The 16,331-nt window shown below is 23.8% G+C and overlaps 1 protein-coding gene across 1 annotated transcript in view; it reads left to right on the top strand.

Moving 5' to 3' along the window:
• Phum_PHUM014910 (cAMP-dependent protein kinase catalytic subunit, putative) overlaps window positions 1-16,331 on the top strand; it is a gene marked incomplete at both ends in the record, with an annotated part of 33,940 nt that overhangs the window by 3,614 nt on the left and 13,995 nt on the right. Inside the window, 2 exons of the mRNA XM_002422756.1 lie at window positions 3,025-3,101; window positions 14,633-14,706. Coding sequence (XP_002422801.1) covers window positions 3,025-3,101; window positions 14,633-14,706 — 151 coding nt within the window. The remainder of the gene's footprint in view (window positions 1-3,024; window positions 3,102-14,632; window positions 14,707-16,331) is intronic.

Here is a 16,331-nt window from a genome sequence, read left to right as displayed (position 1 = left end):
TTTTATTGAAAATTTCTCACGTAATCGAATGTTAATAATGTTAATTTTCCCCCCGCAGACACCTCCCACCCCCCGATTTGATAATAAGGTCATTTAATTCTTGTTTTTTTTTTTTGAATGAAAATATTAGTTTTTGTTTTTGTTGTTGTTGTTGTTGTTTTTTTTTTTGTTAAACTTTAATTTGGGGGTTTTAATTATTTATTAAAATGTCAAAAATTATTTATTTATTTATTTTTCTGCTTTTTGATTTGAATTTTAGTTCAGAAGAAAATTCTTTTTAATAAAAAATTTTCTTTTTTTTTTTGCTTTTAACGAATTTGAATTTTTTATTAATACTAATACTGATAAAAAAAAGAAAACCGTAATAATATGAATGATGATAATAATAATAATAATTTTGCTTTTAAAATTATAAAAACTTTTTAATAAAAAAAAAAAAAAAAAAAGTAAAAGAAAAGTAAAAGAAAAGAAAAGAAAAAAAAAAAGGTTAATTAATTTTTTAATTTACCATTGTGTGTGGAATATCCGATAATTTGTTATAAAGTTTTTACAACTATTAAAACTTTTTTCTTTTTCTTATAACTGGTTTAGGAAAACAAAAAGTATTAAAAAAAAAAATTTTTTTTGTTTTGATCAATACATTTATTAATTTTGACTCTTGGGAAATTTTTTTTTTCATTTGTTTTTCTTTTTCTTCCAATAGAATTTATAAGAGTAAGAGGGAAAAAAAAGAAAAAAAATATGTTTTCAGATTAGGTTTTATTTATTTATTTATTTGTTAGGAATTTTCTACATGCGAAAAATATACAAAACGAAGGTGGAGGGGAAGGAAAAGGGAAAAAAAAGGTCAAAAACAAAACGAAAAAAAAAATGGGAGAAAGGAGAAAAACGAAATAAATTTTTGTTTTTGTTTTAAACTTTTATGTATTGAAAAATTTATATATTAAAATTTAGAAAGGAAAAATTTTTTTTACTCCCCCCCGTCGAAATTGAAAATGTTGTTTTCAATCAATATTTTAAAAAATTTTTAAAGACTTTTTTTTTTTTTTGGGGGGGGGGATTTCTTATTCGTTTTTTTCTTTTTCCTTTTCCTGTTGTTTTTTATTTTTATTTTATTTCAACGACAGATTTCGTCACAAAAGTTTTAATAAAAAAAAATGAAAAAGTAAAAAGGAAAAACAAAAAACAAAAGAAAAGCTCAAATTTTTATTTTGGAAACGTTTAGAATTTTAATTTTTTTTTTTTATAAAATAAAATAAAAATTTTATTTATTTATACGTTCAATAAATATAAATTAATAATAATGGTTTTTTTTTATTTTTTATTTTTCTTATTTGAACAAACAAATAACAAACAATAAATAAATAAATAAATAAAGATGTAACTTTTGTATTGATTGAAGAATACAAAAAAAGTTAGGGAGGAGGAAGGAGAAGGAGGGGAGGGGAGGAGGAGGAGGAGGGGAATTAGTTTTTGTATTAAATTTAATCTGCGTCATACCCAATGATGATATTCTGACGTATTTTTTTTTTTTTTTTAATAATTTGTTCGTTTTATTTTATATTATGAAAACAATATATTTATTTTTTTTATTGTTGTTGTTGTTGACCCTTCAATTTATTTTAAAATTGTTTAAGTTATTAATAATCCTTTGGTTTAATTTTATAAAATCCAATTTCTAGGGGGGAAAAAAAAATAAATAAATAAAAATTTTATTACATGCGGTTCAAAAAACCATTTATTATTATTATCATTATTCGAAATATTTTAAATTAAATTTATATTTAAAATCGTGCTACATTCGTAAATGTATAGTTTTAAAAAGGAAAAGGAAATTATAACGCACATATTTGTATAGAGAAATACAAAACCTTTTTTTTTCTTTTCCAAAAGTATTTTTTAAAAAAAAAAAAAAAGTGAAAAGGAAAAAAGTTCACAAAACCTTTGTAAATTTTTTCCTTTTTTCCTTTTTTTTGGTATTCTTATTTCTTTTAGTTTTTAAAAAATATTTTATTTATTAGCTTGGAGATATTTAAAAAAAAAGTTTAGAAATTTTAAAATTATAAAGTGTTTAATAATAAAAAAAGAATTAAAAAATCAAAATGCGTATTATTATTTACATTTACATTTGAATTATTATTATTATTATTTTTTATTTATTTATACAAAAAGCAGACGAATAATTTAAAAATGTTAATTTTTTTTTTTTTTTTTCATATTTTATATGTTAATATTAAATCGGCCTTTTTTTTTTTTATTATTTCACTCATTTAAATTGAAGAGATGATCTATGATAGTTTTTTTTTTTAGATTTGTAAATTATTAAGGAAACAATTGTTTCCCTCCCCCCCCTCTTTCCCCTCTCCCCTCTTATGTGATGTAAGTTTTTTTTGTTTTTTTATATCAAAATGTTCAGGGATAGTTTTTAGTATAATTTTTTCTCGTGAGTAAAAAAACCATGGATTAATATTTTGAATTTTTTTTGCGTTTGTTTGTTTGTGGGGATTATTAAAATAGTTCACCTAAATAAATTTTTAAATTTTTTTGTTTATATTAAATAAGAAGAAACCGTTAAAAAAAAAAAAAAAATTCTCATAAAATTTACCATCGATTTTGTTAAATGAAACCAATTCTGCCAAAAAAAAATAATAAAAAAAAATCAATGGATTTATTTTATACCTTATATAAATATTATAAAACTTTTCATTGTTTGCTATAACAAAATTTTTTTTTTTTTTGTCAGAACTTTAACCTGCATTTGAGATTTAATTAAAGTTCAAATTTCAAGTTTTTATATTTTTTTACTCAGAAATAAAATTTTGTTCGTGTAATTTTTCGGTTATTAGACCGAAGGTCTCGATGATTAATAAATTTTAAATTAAATTTATCAACAATTTAAAAAAATTTTATTAATTTTTTTATTTATTAGTAATAATAATAATAATAATAATAATAATAATAATAATAATAATAATAATAATAATAATAATAATAAATTATTTATGTACTTTTTTCTGTTTTTAGCGTGCGAAGCGTTATGCACAAGTACCTGGAAAAAAAGGGCGAAGTTAACTTTGATAAAATTTTCAATCAAATTTTAGGTAAGTTTGTTTTTTTCTCTATTTCTCTCTCTGTCTTACTCATTATGTTTTATCCTTTTGCTTTGTTTTTATTTTTATCAAATCCTATTTTTTTTTTTTTTCAAACGACATGATTTCAATGGGTTTTTTTGGTTTAAAACTAATTTCATCTTGAGTGCTTTTACTATCTTTTTACCAAAAGAATTTCCCCCGCCCCCCACGTTTGAATTCAAATTCATTTTTTTGGTTTGTTTATTTGTTTATTAAAGCGTAATAAAATATTGTTTGAGAGAAGCTTAAAATTGTTTTTTTTTTTTTTTTTTTTTTTTTTATACGTTCTGTCTGTCATATGTTTAATAATAATATCGTTATTATCTGTCGTAATGAAAATAAACAAATATTAGCAGCAGACGAAATATTTTTTTTTTAATTTTTTGTTTCGTTTAATAGATTATTTTTACAATCGTCGAAAATTTAGTCGAAATGATTAACGACCTTTTTTCTTTGTTGCTTTGTTGGGGGGAATCGAATTTTTAAAAAATAATTTTAAGTATGAAAATTTTTCCAAAGTGTGCTGCCATAAAAAAATTTTATTTTTTTTGTCTTTTTCGGTTTTTTTTTGTTTTTTTAGGTCGCAAAGTGATTGATCCTATTTTTTTTTTTTTTAACGACAATAAAGAAAAAAAAATTTTTTTATAGCCCACTAAAATGCACCGCAGTTATAATTATTATAGGGTGATAAATAAACAAACAATTTTTTTGAGGAGAACGACAATGCAATTTTTTTTTTTTTTTTTGTATTTGACCTAAAATAAATATTTTGGCTTTGACCTATTATCAAAAATTTGTTTTCTTTCTTTATTTCTTTTTTTCTTTTTTTTAAAAATTTTATTCGTTGTTGTTAAAACGAGTTTTAATTATTGGTTTTATATAAATGAAATCGACAAAAATCGTAATATTTATTTATTTATTTATTTTTATTTTTTTGTTTTGTCCTTATTTTATTGATTACTCTTTTTTCCTTTTCATTTTTTTTTGTGTAACCTAAATTAATGATGGTTGAAGGAATAAAGAAAAATTTAGAGTTTGTTGATTTACACGGATTTAACTTTTAAAAATTATTTTTTAAAGTTTGAAAAAATAATAATGATAAGTAACGTTACGGTTTGTTTTTTTTTTTTTTTTCCCGCCATATTGGTTTTTATTATTTGTTAATTTTTGTTTTGAAACATTTCGTGAAAAAACGAAAAAAAGGGACGATAAAAGAAGAAGAAGAAAAAAAAATAAAGCTTAAAGCTTAAAAGAAAATTTTAAACAAAGGAGAGATAGATAATTGATTTGAAATTGCATTTTACCCAAATTATTCAAATTTTGTTGTTATTTTTCTCATTCGTTTTTATAAAATGAATATGTAAAAGTTAGCGTCAAGATCGAAATGTTTAAAGAGAACAACATTAAAAAAAAAATATCGGTTTTGAGGGAGGATGGGAAAGATAATAGAGAGAGAGAGAGAGAGAGAGAGAGAGGAGGGGGGAGGTGAGAGGGATGAGGGAATGAATAAATGAATGAAAGAGAAGGCCAAATAAAAAGTAATATTGTGTTGTTTTTTTTTTTTTAAAAAAAAAAATAGGAAAATTGATTTTTGTTTCGTATCATTATTATTATTCTTTTTTTTTTGTAATAATATTTTCTTTTTAAAGTTTATTATTATTATTATTATTATTATTATTATTATTATTATTATTATTATTATTCAAATCTATTCGAAAAACGTTTCAATCAAAATTCTTTTTTATTATCATCATCATCATCATCATCATTTTATATTACCTATCGTCAAAGGGTAAAAATAAAAAAAAATTTCAAATATTTTTCGTTGCGTTTTTCATTGTAATCAAAAATTGTTTATCATTATTATTATCATTATTATCATTATTATTATTATTATTATTATTATTATTATTATTATTATTATTATTATTATTATTATTTTAATAAGATTCGTTGTCTCATTCAATCTAATAAATATATGTATATCGTTTTAAAAATTTTCGTTTTGTTTTTATTATTGTTATTATTATTTGTAAAGTTTTAAACTACAAAAATAATAATGATGATGATGATGATGATAAAAATAATTTTTTCGAACGGGGAGAGTGGAAGGGGGGGGGGGAAAATTTTCCTCCAACTTTTATTTCAAAACGACAAAAAATAAGATAATGAAAAAAAATATTTTAATTAAGTTTTTTGTTTTTTTTTTGTTATTTTGTTTTTATTTAATAATTATTAAAAAAATTATTAAAATTTTTACATGAACGAAAACGCTGACTTAAGCTTTTCTTTTTTCATTCTCCCCCGCCCCCTTCTCCCCTCCCCCTTTACTCCCCGAAAATAAAAAAATAAAAAAAAATATTATGTGATTATTAAGTTAAATTTTTGTATTTCGGTTTCTTTTGTTAATAATAATAATAATAATAATTTTCCTCTGCGGAAAATTCCTTTATTGAGCTCGAGCTTTCAGTTCAAATTCAATGCCGAGTTTGATGAGGTTTTGACGTTTTTCGGTTTTCCATATTTTTGTTCATTTCACTTCTTTTCATTATTTTCCCGGAGGGTTTTTCCTCGTGGTATTTTCTTCCTCTTTATGATATTGTGCTTTATGTTTGCATTCACGGTTTTGATTTTCAATAACAATTTAATATAAAATATATATATATGTAGTCATTTTGTCTCGACGTGCGTGTACTACCACAAAACGAAAAAAACTTTTTCAACTTCAATTTTTTTTTTTTATATTATCTTTATTATTATTATTATTGAAACGACGTGTCAGCAATGCTTTGAGTACGTACACTTTTTAGATACGTAATTTTTTTTTCATTTTTTTTTGTATTACGGGAAATACTAGTTTTTTGAGGCGCGCGCACTCGTTTAATTCAAAAATCTGGCAAAAAAAAAAAGGAAGGGTTGACAACTGTACAAATACTTGTAATTTTGTACATTAATTACGACGACCATTACTTGCAACAGCGAAACAGTTGAAATAAAAAAAAAAAAAAAAAATTGTAAAGTAATTGTAGGTTATTATATTGTAAACTTTTACATAACGATAATTAAATCAGGGTTTTGGTTTTTTTTTTTTTTTTTTTTGTGTTTTAACAAAGGTGTAGTACACATGTGTTCAAAATGAGAGAAGTAAGTGTTGTAAACGTGTACGCTTATAATTTTTTCTCTTTTTTTTATTTTTATTTTTTTATAGCTTCCGACTTTTTAAAGTTTTTCTCGCTTTCTTCGCCGTCTTTTCCCACTTTTCTATCATAAAAATTCAATTAAAAAAAAATTTAATTTAATTTTTTTCCTCGCGCTTTCATCATTTAACTTTTCGAATATGAGAAAATATTAATATGGTTTTATTGAAAAAAATCATTTGTGTTGTACGTCTTGGAAAATGAAGTCATGCTACAAGTTGAAGTTGTTTGATTTTAACTACAAAATTTGAAAATGAAATGATTTCACATTATTATTATTATTCGATTGTTTACAAATAAATAAAAAGGGAGAGAGACGAGATATCAAGTATTAAATCCGATTTTCTATTCGTGTGTTTGGTAAATAATTTATATTTGATTTCGTAACAATTTCGACAACAAAAAACATGATTTTCTTTAATTTTAAGAACTCGATGGTCGACATTAAAAAAAATATATAAAATCTTTTTTTTGTTTTTTTTTTCTTTTCCTTTATCGAGTTGTTTTTAATTATTAAAATATAATTATTCGAATTTATTTATTTAAGTCGTTTCTGTCTGTTTTTTTTTTTTTTTTTTTTTTTGAATTCAAGGAGGAGGAAAAATAGAAAAAACAACAACAACAACAACAACATGGCCTTCTAATTTTATTGCGAGAGAATTGTTAGAAGAGGGTAATTGAATGTATTTTTTAAATTAAAATCCTTGGCTTTCTTTTTCTTCTTCATCATCTTCTTCTCCTTGTTGTTGTTGTTTTGTTTCATTTTTAAAAAAAAGCTTTAATTTAAATGTAAATGATTTCTAATTTCGGCACTTAATCTCAATATTTGAAAAATTAAATAAATTGTGCGAGGATTAGGTTCGTGCACAAAAATTTTATTTTTTTTTATTATTTTCCGATCGAGGAAAAATAAAATAAAAAGAATTTTACGGGGAAAATTTTTCGAAAAAAGCGCTTATCGGGTTTTTAAATTTTTTTTTATTTTTTATTTGGGTTAATTTTTTTTTATTGAATGGGGGTGGGTGGGGGTTATAGGTTAGTTTTATGAGAATAAATTTAATGCGTATATTTATTTAAGGAAATAAAGATAAATAATAAAATTTTTTCAAATCCCTCTATAATTTTTTTTTTATTTTAATAATATTCGATATTGATTTATCGATTACGTTGGCGAATCGATAATAAATTTATTTCAACAGAATCGCAATTGATATTTGCATTATTTACCGTCTCAAATTTTCTTTTTTTTTTTTTTTTTTACATCAATAACACCTGATGTATCGATTTTTATTATTATTATTAAAACTTAAATAATTATTATAATTTCCCACTTTGATTTGTTTTCGCGAGTTTTTTATTTACCTTTTTCAATTTTTTTTTTTTTTTTTGTAAATCGGGGCTCCCCTTCCTTGAAAAAAGGGAAACCGGGAAAAAGAAAAAAAAAAAAAAAAAAAAAAAAAACAAGCGTTTGAATTAATTTAAAAAATTATTTTGAGTTGTTTATAATTAGGTTTATGTGCGGCGGCCATTTATTGGGTTTATATATAGACCGAAAAACGTTTAAAAAAAAAAAAAATTAACGACAGAAAATGAATTTTCGTATAAATTTTTCCGTTTTTTTTTTTTTTTTATTTAACTTTAAATTTTATTTTCATCGAATTTAATTATTTTTTAAAGTGAAACAACACTTTGTTAAAAACTAACTTAAAAAAAAAAAAAAACGTGAATTATTTTCGATTTTTATTGTAATCATATAGGAAATTATTTAATAATAATAATAAATTGGCTAAAACAAATTGGAGAAAATTCCAAAACCGGATTTATTAACAATGCGTGGAAATGGAAACATTACTACAACTTTCTTTATTATTACTCGAAAGCTCAACTGTTTGGGGTTGCCTTGGAAACGAGGCCGAGATGATGATGATGATGATGATGAGAGGCGTAAAAATTCACAAGCGAAAATTGCATAGGAAAACGTTTTTAGGTTGTTGGGTTTTTGAAAATTCATCGGACACGTATATGCGCCCCCCGCTTTAAAAAATTATTTTCTTTCTATACTTAATTTTCTTTAATTTTTTTTTCTGTGTATACACACGTGTAACGTTTATAACCTTTTTTATTTCAATTATAAATAAATTTTATTACGTAACTAATTTAAATTTAAACGGGAAAGAAAATTTAAAAGTAGAGATTTTAAGTAAACGACGGTAAAAGGGAATTTAAAAAAAAAAAAAAAAAAAACTGAAAGTCAATACTGTTACATGTAAAATAATTAGTATTAAAAGTTTTTCTCGTTTAGGTTACGTATGTAAATTGTGGCATTGAATTTTTTTTTTTTTTTTTTTGATAAAAATATAATATGAAAAATGCATGATGTTAAAAAAAAAAAAAATTGACTGAACCTGAAATACTTGGCATTCAAACGATTTGACGTCAATTAAAAAATGTTGTTTCCCACCGCAATCACAGGGATGGTAATATTACAAGTGTTTGTGCGTGTGTGTTGTAAGGTCGAAGAAATCCAACTATTGAAAATAAAATGTAAAACCGATTAAATAAAAAAACAAACAAGAAACAAACAAACAAACGAAATTTTTTATTTTTATTTCGACGGGTTAAAAATTAATTCGATGGCGAAAGGTGATTTTAGTTTTTTTACTTCCGTTTTCCAAATTTAAAAATTTCTTTTCAATTTATAATTTCATTTCGGTTAATTTTTTGCTCTCTTTCTCTCTCTCTCTTTCTCTCTCTACTCTCTCTCTCTCTCTCTCTCTCTCTCTCTCTCTCTTTCTCTCTCTCTCTCTTTCTCTCTCTCTCTCTCTTTCTCTCTCTCTCTCTCTTTCTCTCTCTCTCTCTCTCTTCCTCGTCATACGGCATCCCTTAAAAATAATTTTTCCGAATTCGAATTTATATATATTCATATTGAATCGTTATGCGACGAACGAAAATTTTTTTTTTTTTTTTAAGGAAAAAATCAAATTTTTGTTAATTTAATTTGAACGGTTTTACATTGAAGATGTAAAAAAAACCGGGGGGAAGTGGGGGGATGGGGAAATTGTTTGGTTTGACGTAAATTGAAATTCTAACGGGAAAAACATTCAAAAAAAACAAAAAAAAAGAATTTTATTTTATTTAATTTCAAATCACACATTTTTGAACTTTTTGTTTTTTAATTTTCTATTTAGTATTTTTTTTTTTTTGTAAAGAGGTCAAAGGATAATCAAAGGAGAGAGAAAAAGGATGATAGTGAGAATGAGGAAAAAAAAAAAAAGAAAAAGAAAAAACGTAACAAACAAACTTTTTGGGACAAACACACACACACACGCGCACACACTGAATTTTTATATATATATTAACAAATAAAATCCATCGGCGCGTTACTACGTAATCATTTAAATTTAAAGGGATAAAAAAAAAAGAAAATCTTTTTTCCCCCCGTTACCTAATAATAATAATAATAATGAAAGCGTTTCGTAACGTTTTTTCTTTATTTACGTATTTATTTATTAAAATAAAAAAGTTTATTTTAATTTATATTTTGGGTTATTAATTAAAACGTTTAATAAAAATAAATTTTATGTTAGTTTCGTCGCATTAAAAAAAAAAAAAAAATTATAAAATCAGTTAAAATTATTGTTTTAATTTTCATTTAACGAGTAATAACGTTCGTTTATTGTCTGTTTATTTATTTATTTATTTAAAAAAAATTTTTTTTCTCTTGGAGGAGGAGAGAAAGGTGGAAGAGGTGATGGGGGAAGAGGGGGGGAGGGGGTTTAAATAAAATTTTAATAAAAATAAATTTACGATTTCCATTATCGCTTAATAATAAAGTTTTTTTTTTTTTAAAAAAAAAAAAAAGGAAAGAAAAGAAAAGAAAAAAAAAAAAGTTAATTTTACGAGGTGAATAAGTTTACGGTGGAAAACCTTTATTGCCGTATAAATAAACATTATATTTTTATATATATATATATATATATTAATAATATCATTTTATTAAAATTATATTATTATTATTTTGATTAAATTTTTTCGTAAAATGTTTAAGTGATAATGATGATAACTTTATAAAAGTCGATAGATTTTTTTTTTAAGGGGAAAATTTTGTTCAATTATTTTTTTTTTTTGTTGAGACCGGAAAAAAAAAATGGCGGGATTGTGAATAATGGAATTTTTATGTTCGAAGCACCAATGATTATTGATTGAGATGTTCACGTTGAAACTTGGTTTATTTTAGTTTTTTTAGGGGTGGAAAAGGGGATGAAAATTAGAAATCGCGAAACGTGTTTGTTTGTTTGAAAAATTTTAAACTTTCATTTTCCTTTTTTTTTGTTCGAATATAAAAAAAATAATAATGATGGCGATGATGTTGATGCCTTACAATTTGATATAAGTGACGTTTAAATGTTTCGAATTTTCACGAATTAGTATCATCGGTTTAGGATTTATCAATCAAATTATCAAATTACGTTTAACTTATGCGTGAAAAGTGTTACGTTTGTTATGAAAACGAGCGAAAAATAAATAAATAAACAAATAAATTTGCACGCATCGTTTTCTTTTTTAATGTAGAGGAAAAGAGGAAATCGGCCAACATTTTTTTTTCTTTTTTTTTTTTTTTGCACTCTTTGATTAATTAATTAAAAAAAAAAATGTTTTTTCTTTTTTTTCCGTTTCTTTTAATAAAATAACGAAATAATAATAATAACAACACGGGGTTGAGCCGAGTTAGTTAGTTAGTTAAAAATTTTCTTCTCCGTTTGTTGTAAATATTATATTCATTAAAACTCTTTAGTTAATCTATTTAAAAAAAACTAATTTAAGAATTTTCTTTTTGACATTCTTCAAGTTAAGGAAGGTTTTTTTTTTTTTTTCTTCTTCTTCTTCTTCTTTGAAATAATAAATTTATTTTAAAAAATGAAAGGAAGGGAGAAATGAAGAGGAGGGAGGGGAGAGGGAAATGGTTACGCGTGTAACGCACATCGGCAAGTTTAAATTTTCAGAAAAAAAAAGAAAAAAAGGAAAAATCGAGGAAAATTAAACTTTCGAAATTGAGTTTAAAAAAAATTAAATAAATAATGAAATTAAAAAAAGGAAAAAAAAAAAAAAATTTCCATGTAAATTCGTAGAGGTTTTTTTTTTTTTTTTTTTTTTTTTTTTAAGGACCTTTGGCCCCAATGTATTAAAAATTCTTTTTTTTGCGGGGGCGGGCGTGCGGGGGCGGGGGGGGGTTTGGGGGTAAATTTGTTTTTTGGGGTCATCATTTTGTACTACCCTTTATTTCAAACGAACCCATGTTGCCCGTTTTTTTTTTTTTTTTTTTTTTTTTCAAAAATTTGTTTACAAGTTTACGGACCTTTTTGTTTAAAAATTTCAAACCAAAGGCCAAAAAAATCATTTTTTTTTTTTTTAAAGGGGGGCAAAAAAAAACCCCAAACCGTTTTGGGAGAAAAAAAAAAAACGTTGATTTTTTAAAATTCAAATTTACAATGCTTTCAGGTTTAATTTTTTTTTTTTAATCAGTTTTTCCTACTTTAAGTCTGTTAAAAAGTACTTTTTTTTAAACGGGTTTATAGCAAGTACGTTCGGGTTTGTTAAAAATTGTCATTTCACAAGTTTTTATTTTTTTTTCGCCTGATAATTGGTACGTTTTTATTATTATCATTATTATTACTTTTTTTTAAATGCGGGATTTTTATGCGGGATAGTCGTATTCGTAAATTTTTTTTTTTTTTTTTTTTTTTTGCGCCCAAGTTTTTGTTGGCACTTGTTTAAAAAAAAAAGTAGATTATTTTGTGAATGATGAAATGGTTTTAAAAGTGTTGTAAATTTTAAAATTTCAAGACGTGGAATGAAATGTTATTTAGATGAGAAAAAAGGAAAACTGCGAATGCTAAATTTAATTTTGTGCATCAAAGGAAAAAAATACATATAATTAAAAGAAAAAGCATTTATATTAAATTTTTTTTTTTTTTTTTTTTTATAATCAAATATCCCATTATTATTATTATTATGTCTGAATAACAAAAATGTTGGTGGATGATTGATCGTGTGATTGACTTTTATTGAATTTAAAAAGTTGAAGGGGCGGCGAAATAGAAATTCGTTAATTGATTCGAACCCAAAAAAAAAAATTAAAAAATGGAAAAAATTTTTTCCTGTTTTTTTTTTTTATAAACCGAATATGAAGAGAAAACTCGTGGGGAGTTGGTGTAAATGTTGATATATTTATTTATTAAAATATTAATTATTCTTTTGTGCGTCGTATATTTTCTTTATTCCTTCAGTAGTTTTATTTTTGTTGCTTTTCGTTTAAAAATCATTCATCATTTCATTCAAAATCATTCATCGTCCCTGAATTTTCCCACGTAAAAGAATCTAAATAAAAATTTCTTAACATAAGTGTTTGTAAGTAAGTGATTATATTATATTTAATTACGTAATAATGTTTATATTTCCACGTGTCAGTCACGTTTTTTTCAATCGCGGAAATCATATGTTCAAACACTCGTTTTTAAAAGAAAATCCTTTTGATGAGAAAGAGAGAGAGAGAGAAAACGGGGAAAAAATGTACGTTTATTTTATTTATTTTTTAACTTCCTACTTTGTTTTATTTTAAAATTTTCATTTGTTTTAATATCGATAAAATATATTTAAAAATAAAACTTGGCTCAATGATAATGTGGTTGTTGTTGTTTTTAATTTTGTGCATTTAATCATTTTTATTTTGTAACATTTAATATTTGTCACCTTTTGTTAAAATATATTTTAATAAATCATTGTACACTTATAACAATAATAAAAATATTATCATCATCACCATCTCCATCATCATCATCATTATCGTGATAAAAAATTAGCGTGTGAAGATAATAATAATAATAATTGTTTTTATAAAATAAATTAAATTAATTGGGACGCGAGTTTTTTGTTTTTTTTTTTTCAAAATGAGCGTTATTCGAAAGTAACAAATAAATAAATAAAAAAAAATGTTTTTTACAATTTAAACAAACGCTTCTTTAATTGTTTGTTTTTGTTTTTGTGTGTTTCGAATTGAATTTTCGAATCATGAATTCGACGAATAAAAATCAATGTGTAAAATTAGAAAAATTAATAAATAAATAACCAATGATTACAAAATTTTTTTCTCTCTCTCTCTTTCTCTTGTCAAGAATAAAATAAATAATTAAAAAGGAAAAATATTATTTTATTTGACTGATGATACGAAAGGAACAATTAAAAAAGAAAAATTTATATGTTATAATAAATAATAATAATAATAATTTTTTTTGTTTTTTAATTGTCGAACGTTAAATTTTAAACGCAGTAAAAATTTATTATTATTATTATTATTTGTATTCGTTTAATTAAAGTTTTCACCATTAAAAATTAATTTTTAAGGTTAAAAAAAGGGGGAGAGGGAGGGAGGAAAGGAAAAAGGATTGAAAGAAAAAAGAAGAAGAGTATTGGATTTTTTTTTTTTTTTAAAATAGAAAAAATAATTAACTATCACAAATTTGATATAATTGAAAAATAAAATATTAATTAATTTGTTTTTTTAATTACTTTAAATTAATGTTTATTCGAATAATAATATAATAATAATAATTTTTTCTCTCATTTTTTCATTTTCTTTTCTCCGGGAAAAGATTTTAAAAAAAAAGTTGGAAAATGGAAAAGAAATGACAATATGAAAAGGTTTGAATGATGGAAATTTTGTTGTTTGTATGAGCTAAAAAGAAACGTGGTCGATCAATTTTCTCTCTCTCTCCCCCTCTCGCAAAGGGATGTCGAAAGGGGAGGAGAGAGGGGAAAAGCAGAAGACAAAATGAAAATTTACAACCGTACGCATTGAAGTTCAAATGTCATTTTCACTTTGTGTCATTTAATTAGAAAATATCGACAGTATTTATTTTGTTTTGAGCTTTTGGGCGGCTCCTTTCACCCCCGCATTTGAATAAATTGAATCGTTTAAATATAAATTAAAAATTCAATTAAATTTTACTTGGAAAATTAAATTTTTAAAAAAATAATGAATAAAGGTAAAAAGAAAAATTAGGTTCGTTAAACGTGAGGTAAAAAAAATAATAATTATTATTTTCCTCTTGGGTTAAATTTTCCAAAAAAAAAAAAAAAAAATTTTTGCTTAGTTTTTTTTTTTTTGTTTTTGTTTTTCCGGTTGATTGATTTTATCGGTATGAGTTTATTGATTCGTCCTTTAATAATGAAAAAAATAATAAAAAAGGGAAAAAGATGGATAAATTTATTTATTTATTTATTTTATGTTTTATTTTTTAATTTCAGGTTATCTTCTTTTTAAAGATTTTTGTGAAAATTGTTGCGAAGAACCTGTACCTCAATTAAGATTTTACGAAGAGGTAAGAATTTTCTTTTGATTTTACTTTCTTTTTTATTTTTATTTTTTTTTAATTTTTATTTGAGAAAATAATATTATTAGGGAAAATCGAGAAAATTCGAATGAGGAAATTCGTTTGAAAATTTTGAAAATGAATCCGGAAAATTTAAGGGAAATCATGAATGACATTACGACCTTTCGGTGTAAATTTTTTTTTTTCCCCCTCTTTGTCACTCACAAATTGGAATTTTCTTAAATTTTGTCTAATAGTTAAAGCTCGGGTTAAAATACTGGGGGAGGAGGGGGAGGGAGAGAAAAACAAAACTTTGTTTATGTATACATAAAAAAAAAAATGTCGGAAAAATGGAGTAACCGCAAAAAAAAAAAAAATATAAAGACGTAATGAATAAAAGGATTTGAACGTTTGACGCCAAGGAATAAACCTGTTAGAGAAAGAGAGGGAGAGAGAGAGAGAGAGAGAGCTTTAACTTTGGTCGTTGATAATACACACACACATACCCGAAGACAAAAATAATATTTTTTTTTTTTTTTAATGAATAAATTAAATTAAATTCGTCGTGGAAATTTATCGGTTTCCTATATATATATATATATATATATATATATATATATATAATTTTTTTTTTTCTTCTTTTCCGTTTTATTTCCTCCCACGCATAATAATCAAATCCCTACGGTTTTATTTTTTTCACGCGTCATATGTATTCTCATCGACACTCTATTTTGCGGGGGAAGATGGAGAGAGAGAGAAAGGAAGGAAGGAAGAAAGGAAGGCAGGCAGGCAAAAAAAAAAGTCATATTTTAATTAAATGAATTATCCCAGAGCAATTTTTTTTGTTTTGTTTAAAACAAATAAATTGATTATATTTTCCAATCGAACGAAGTCGAATTTTAAACAATTATCAAACATTTCGCAACGGTGGAAAACTTTCTCCTGCTGTGTGCTTACACAAGCTTAACACAGACAATCGATCCAAACAAACGAAATTTGCATTCTTTTTACGACTTTATGTTCCTTTTTCTTGTTTTTTAATTGAAACGATTGGCAATAGTTCAGTCGCTGAGTCATTTCATTTGAAATTTTTTTTATTTTTGTTTTTTTTTGCTGCAGCAACAGGAGTAAGAAGGAAGGATATTAATACAAAATTACAATTCGTTTGTTTACGGGAGAAATTTATCGATTTTTTTATATTGTCATCGATCGAGTTAGGAAGGGAAATGTGTTTGGTTGATCGATGAAAACAAAAAAATCTTTAAGGAAAAACAAAAAAAAAAAAAAAAAAATTTATGTATATAAAAATTTCCCCCGGTTATGTTTCTTCTTAAATCCGATTAAAGTTGTTGTGAGGAGGAAAAAAGAAAAGAAAATTTTTTTGCTTTTCTTTTATACGAGATGCTTCCTTACTTGCTCGCTACGAAGATTGTGTATTTTTTATATTCCGAACAAAGTTTTATTTTACTTTTGCGGAGAAGAAAAACATTTTTTATAAAAAAAAAAAAAAGTTTTTACAAAACTTTATTCCGATTTGTGCAAAAGAAAACCCAGCAAAAAAAAAAAAAAAAAAAATTACAACCTCAAATATTTTTATATAAGGTAATTTTTTTTTTTTTTTTTTTTTTTTTTTT

Source organism: Pediculus humanus, genomic scaffold (genome assembly GCF_000006295.1).
Source record: "Pediculus humanus corporis 1103172107371 genomic scaffold, whole genome shotgun sequence".
Taxonomy (NCBI): domain Eukaryota; kingdom Metazoa; phylum Arthropoda; class Insecta; order Psocodea; family Pediculidae; genus Pediculus; species Pediculus humanus.
The sequence above is the reverse complement of the archived record's forward strand: the minus strand, read 5'-3'. Positions and strand labels throughout refer to the sequence as shown.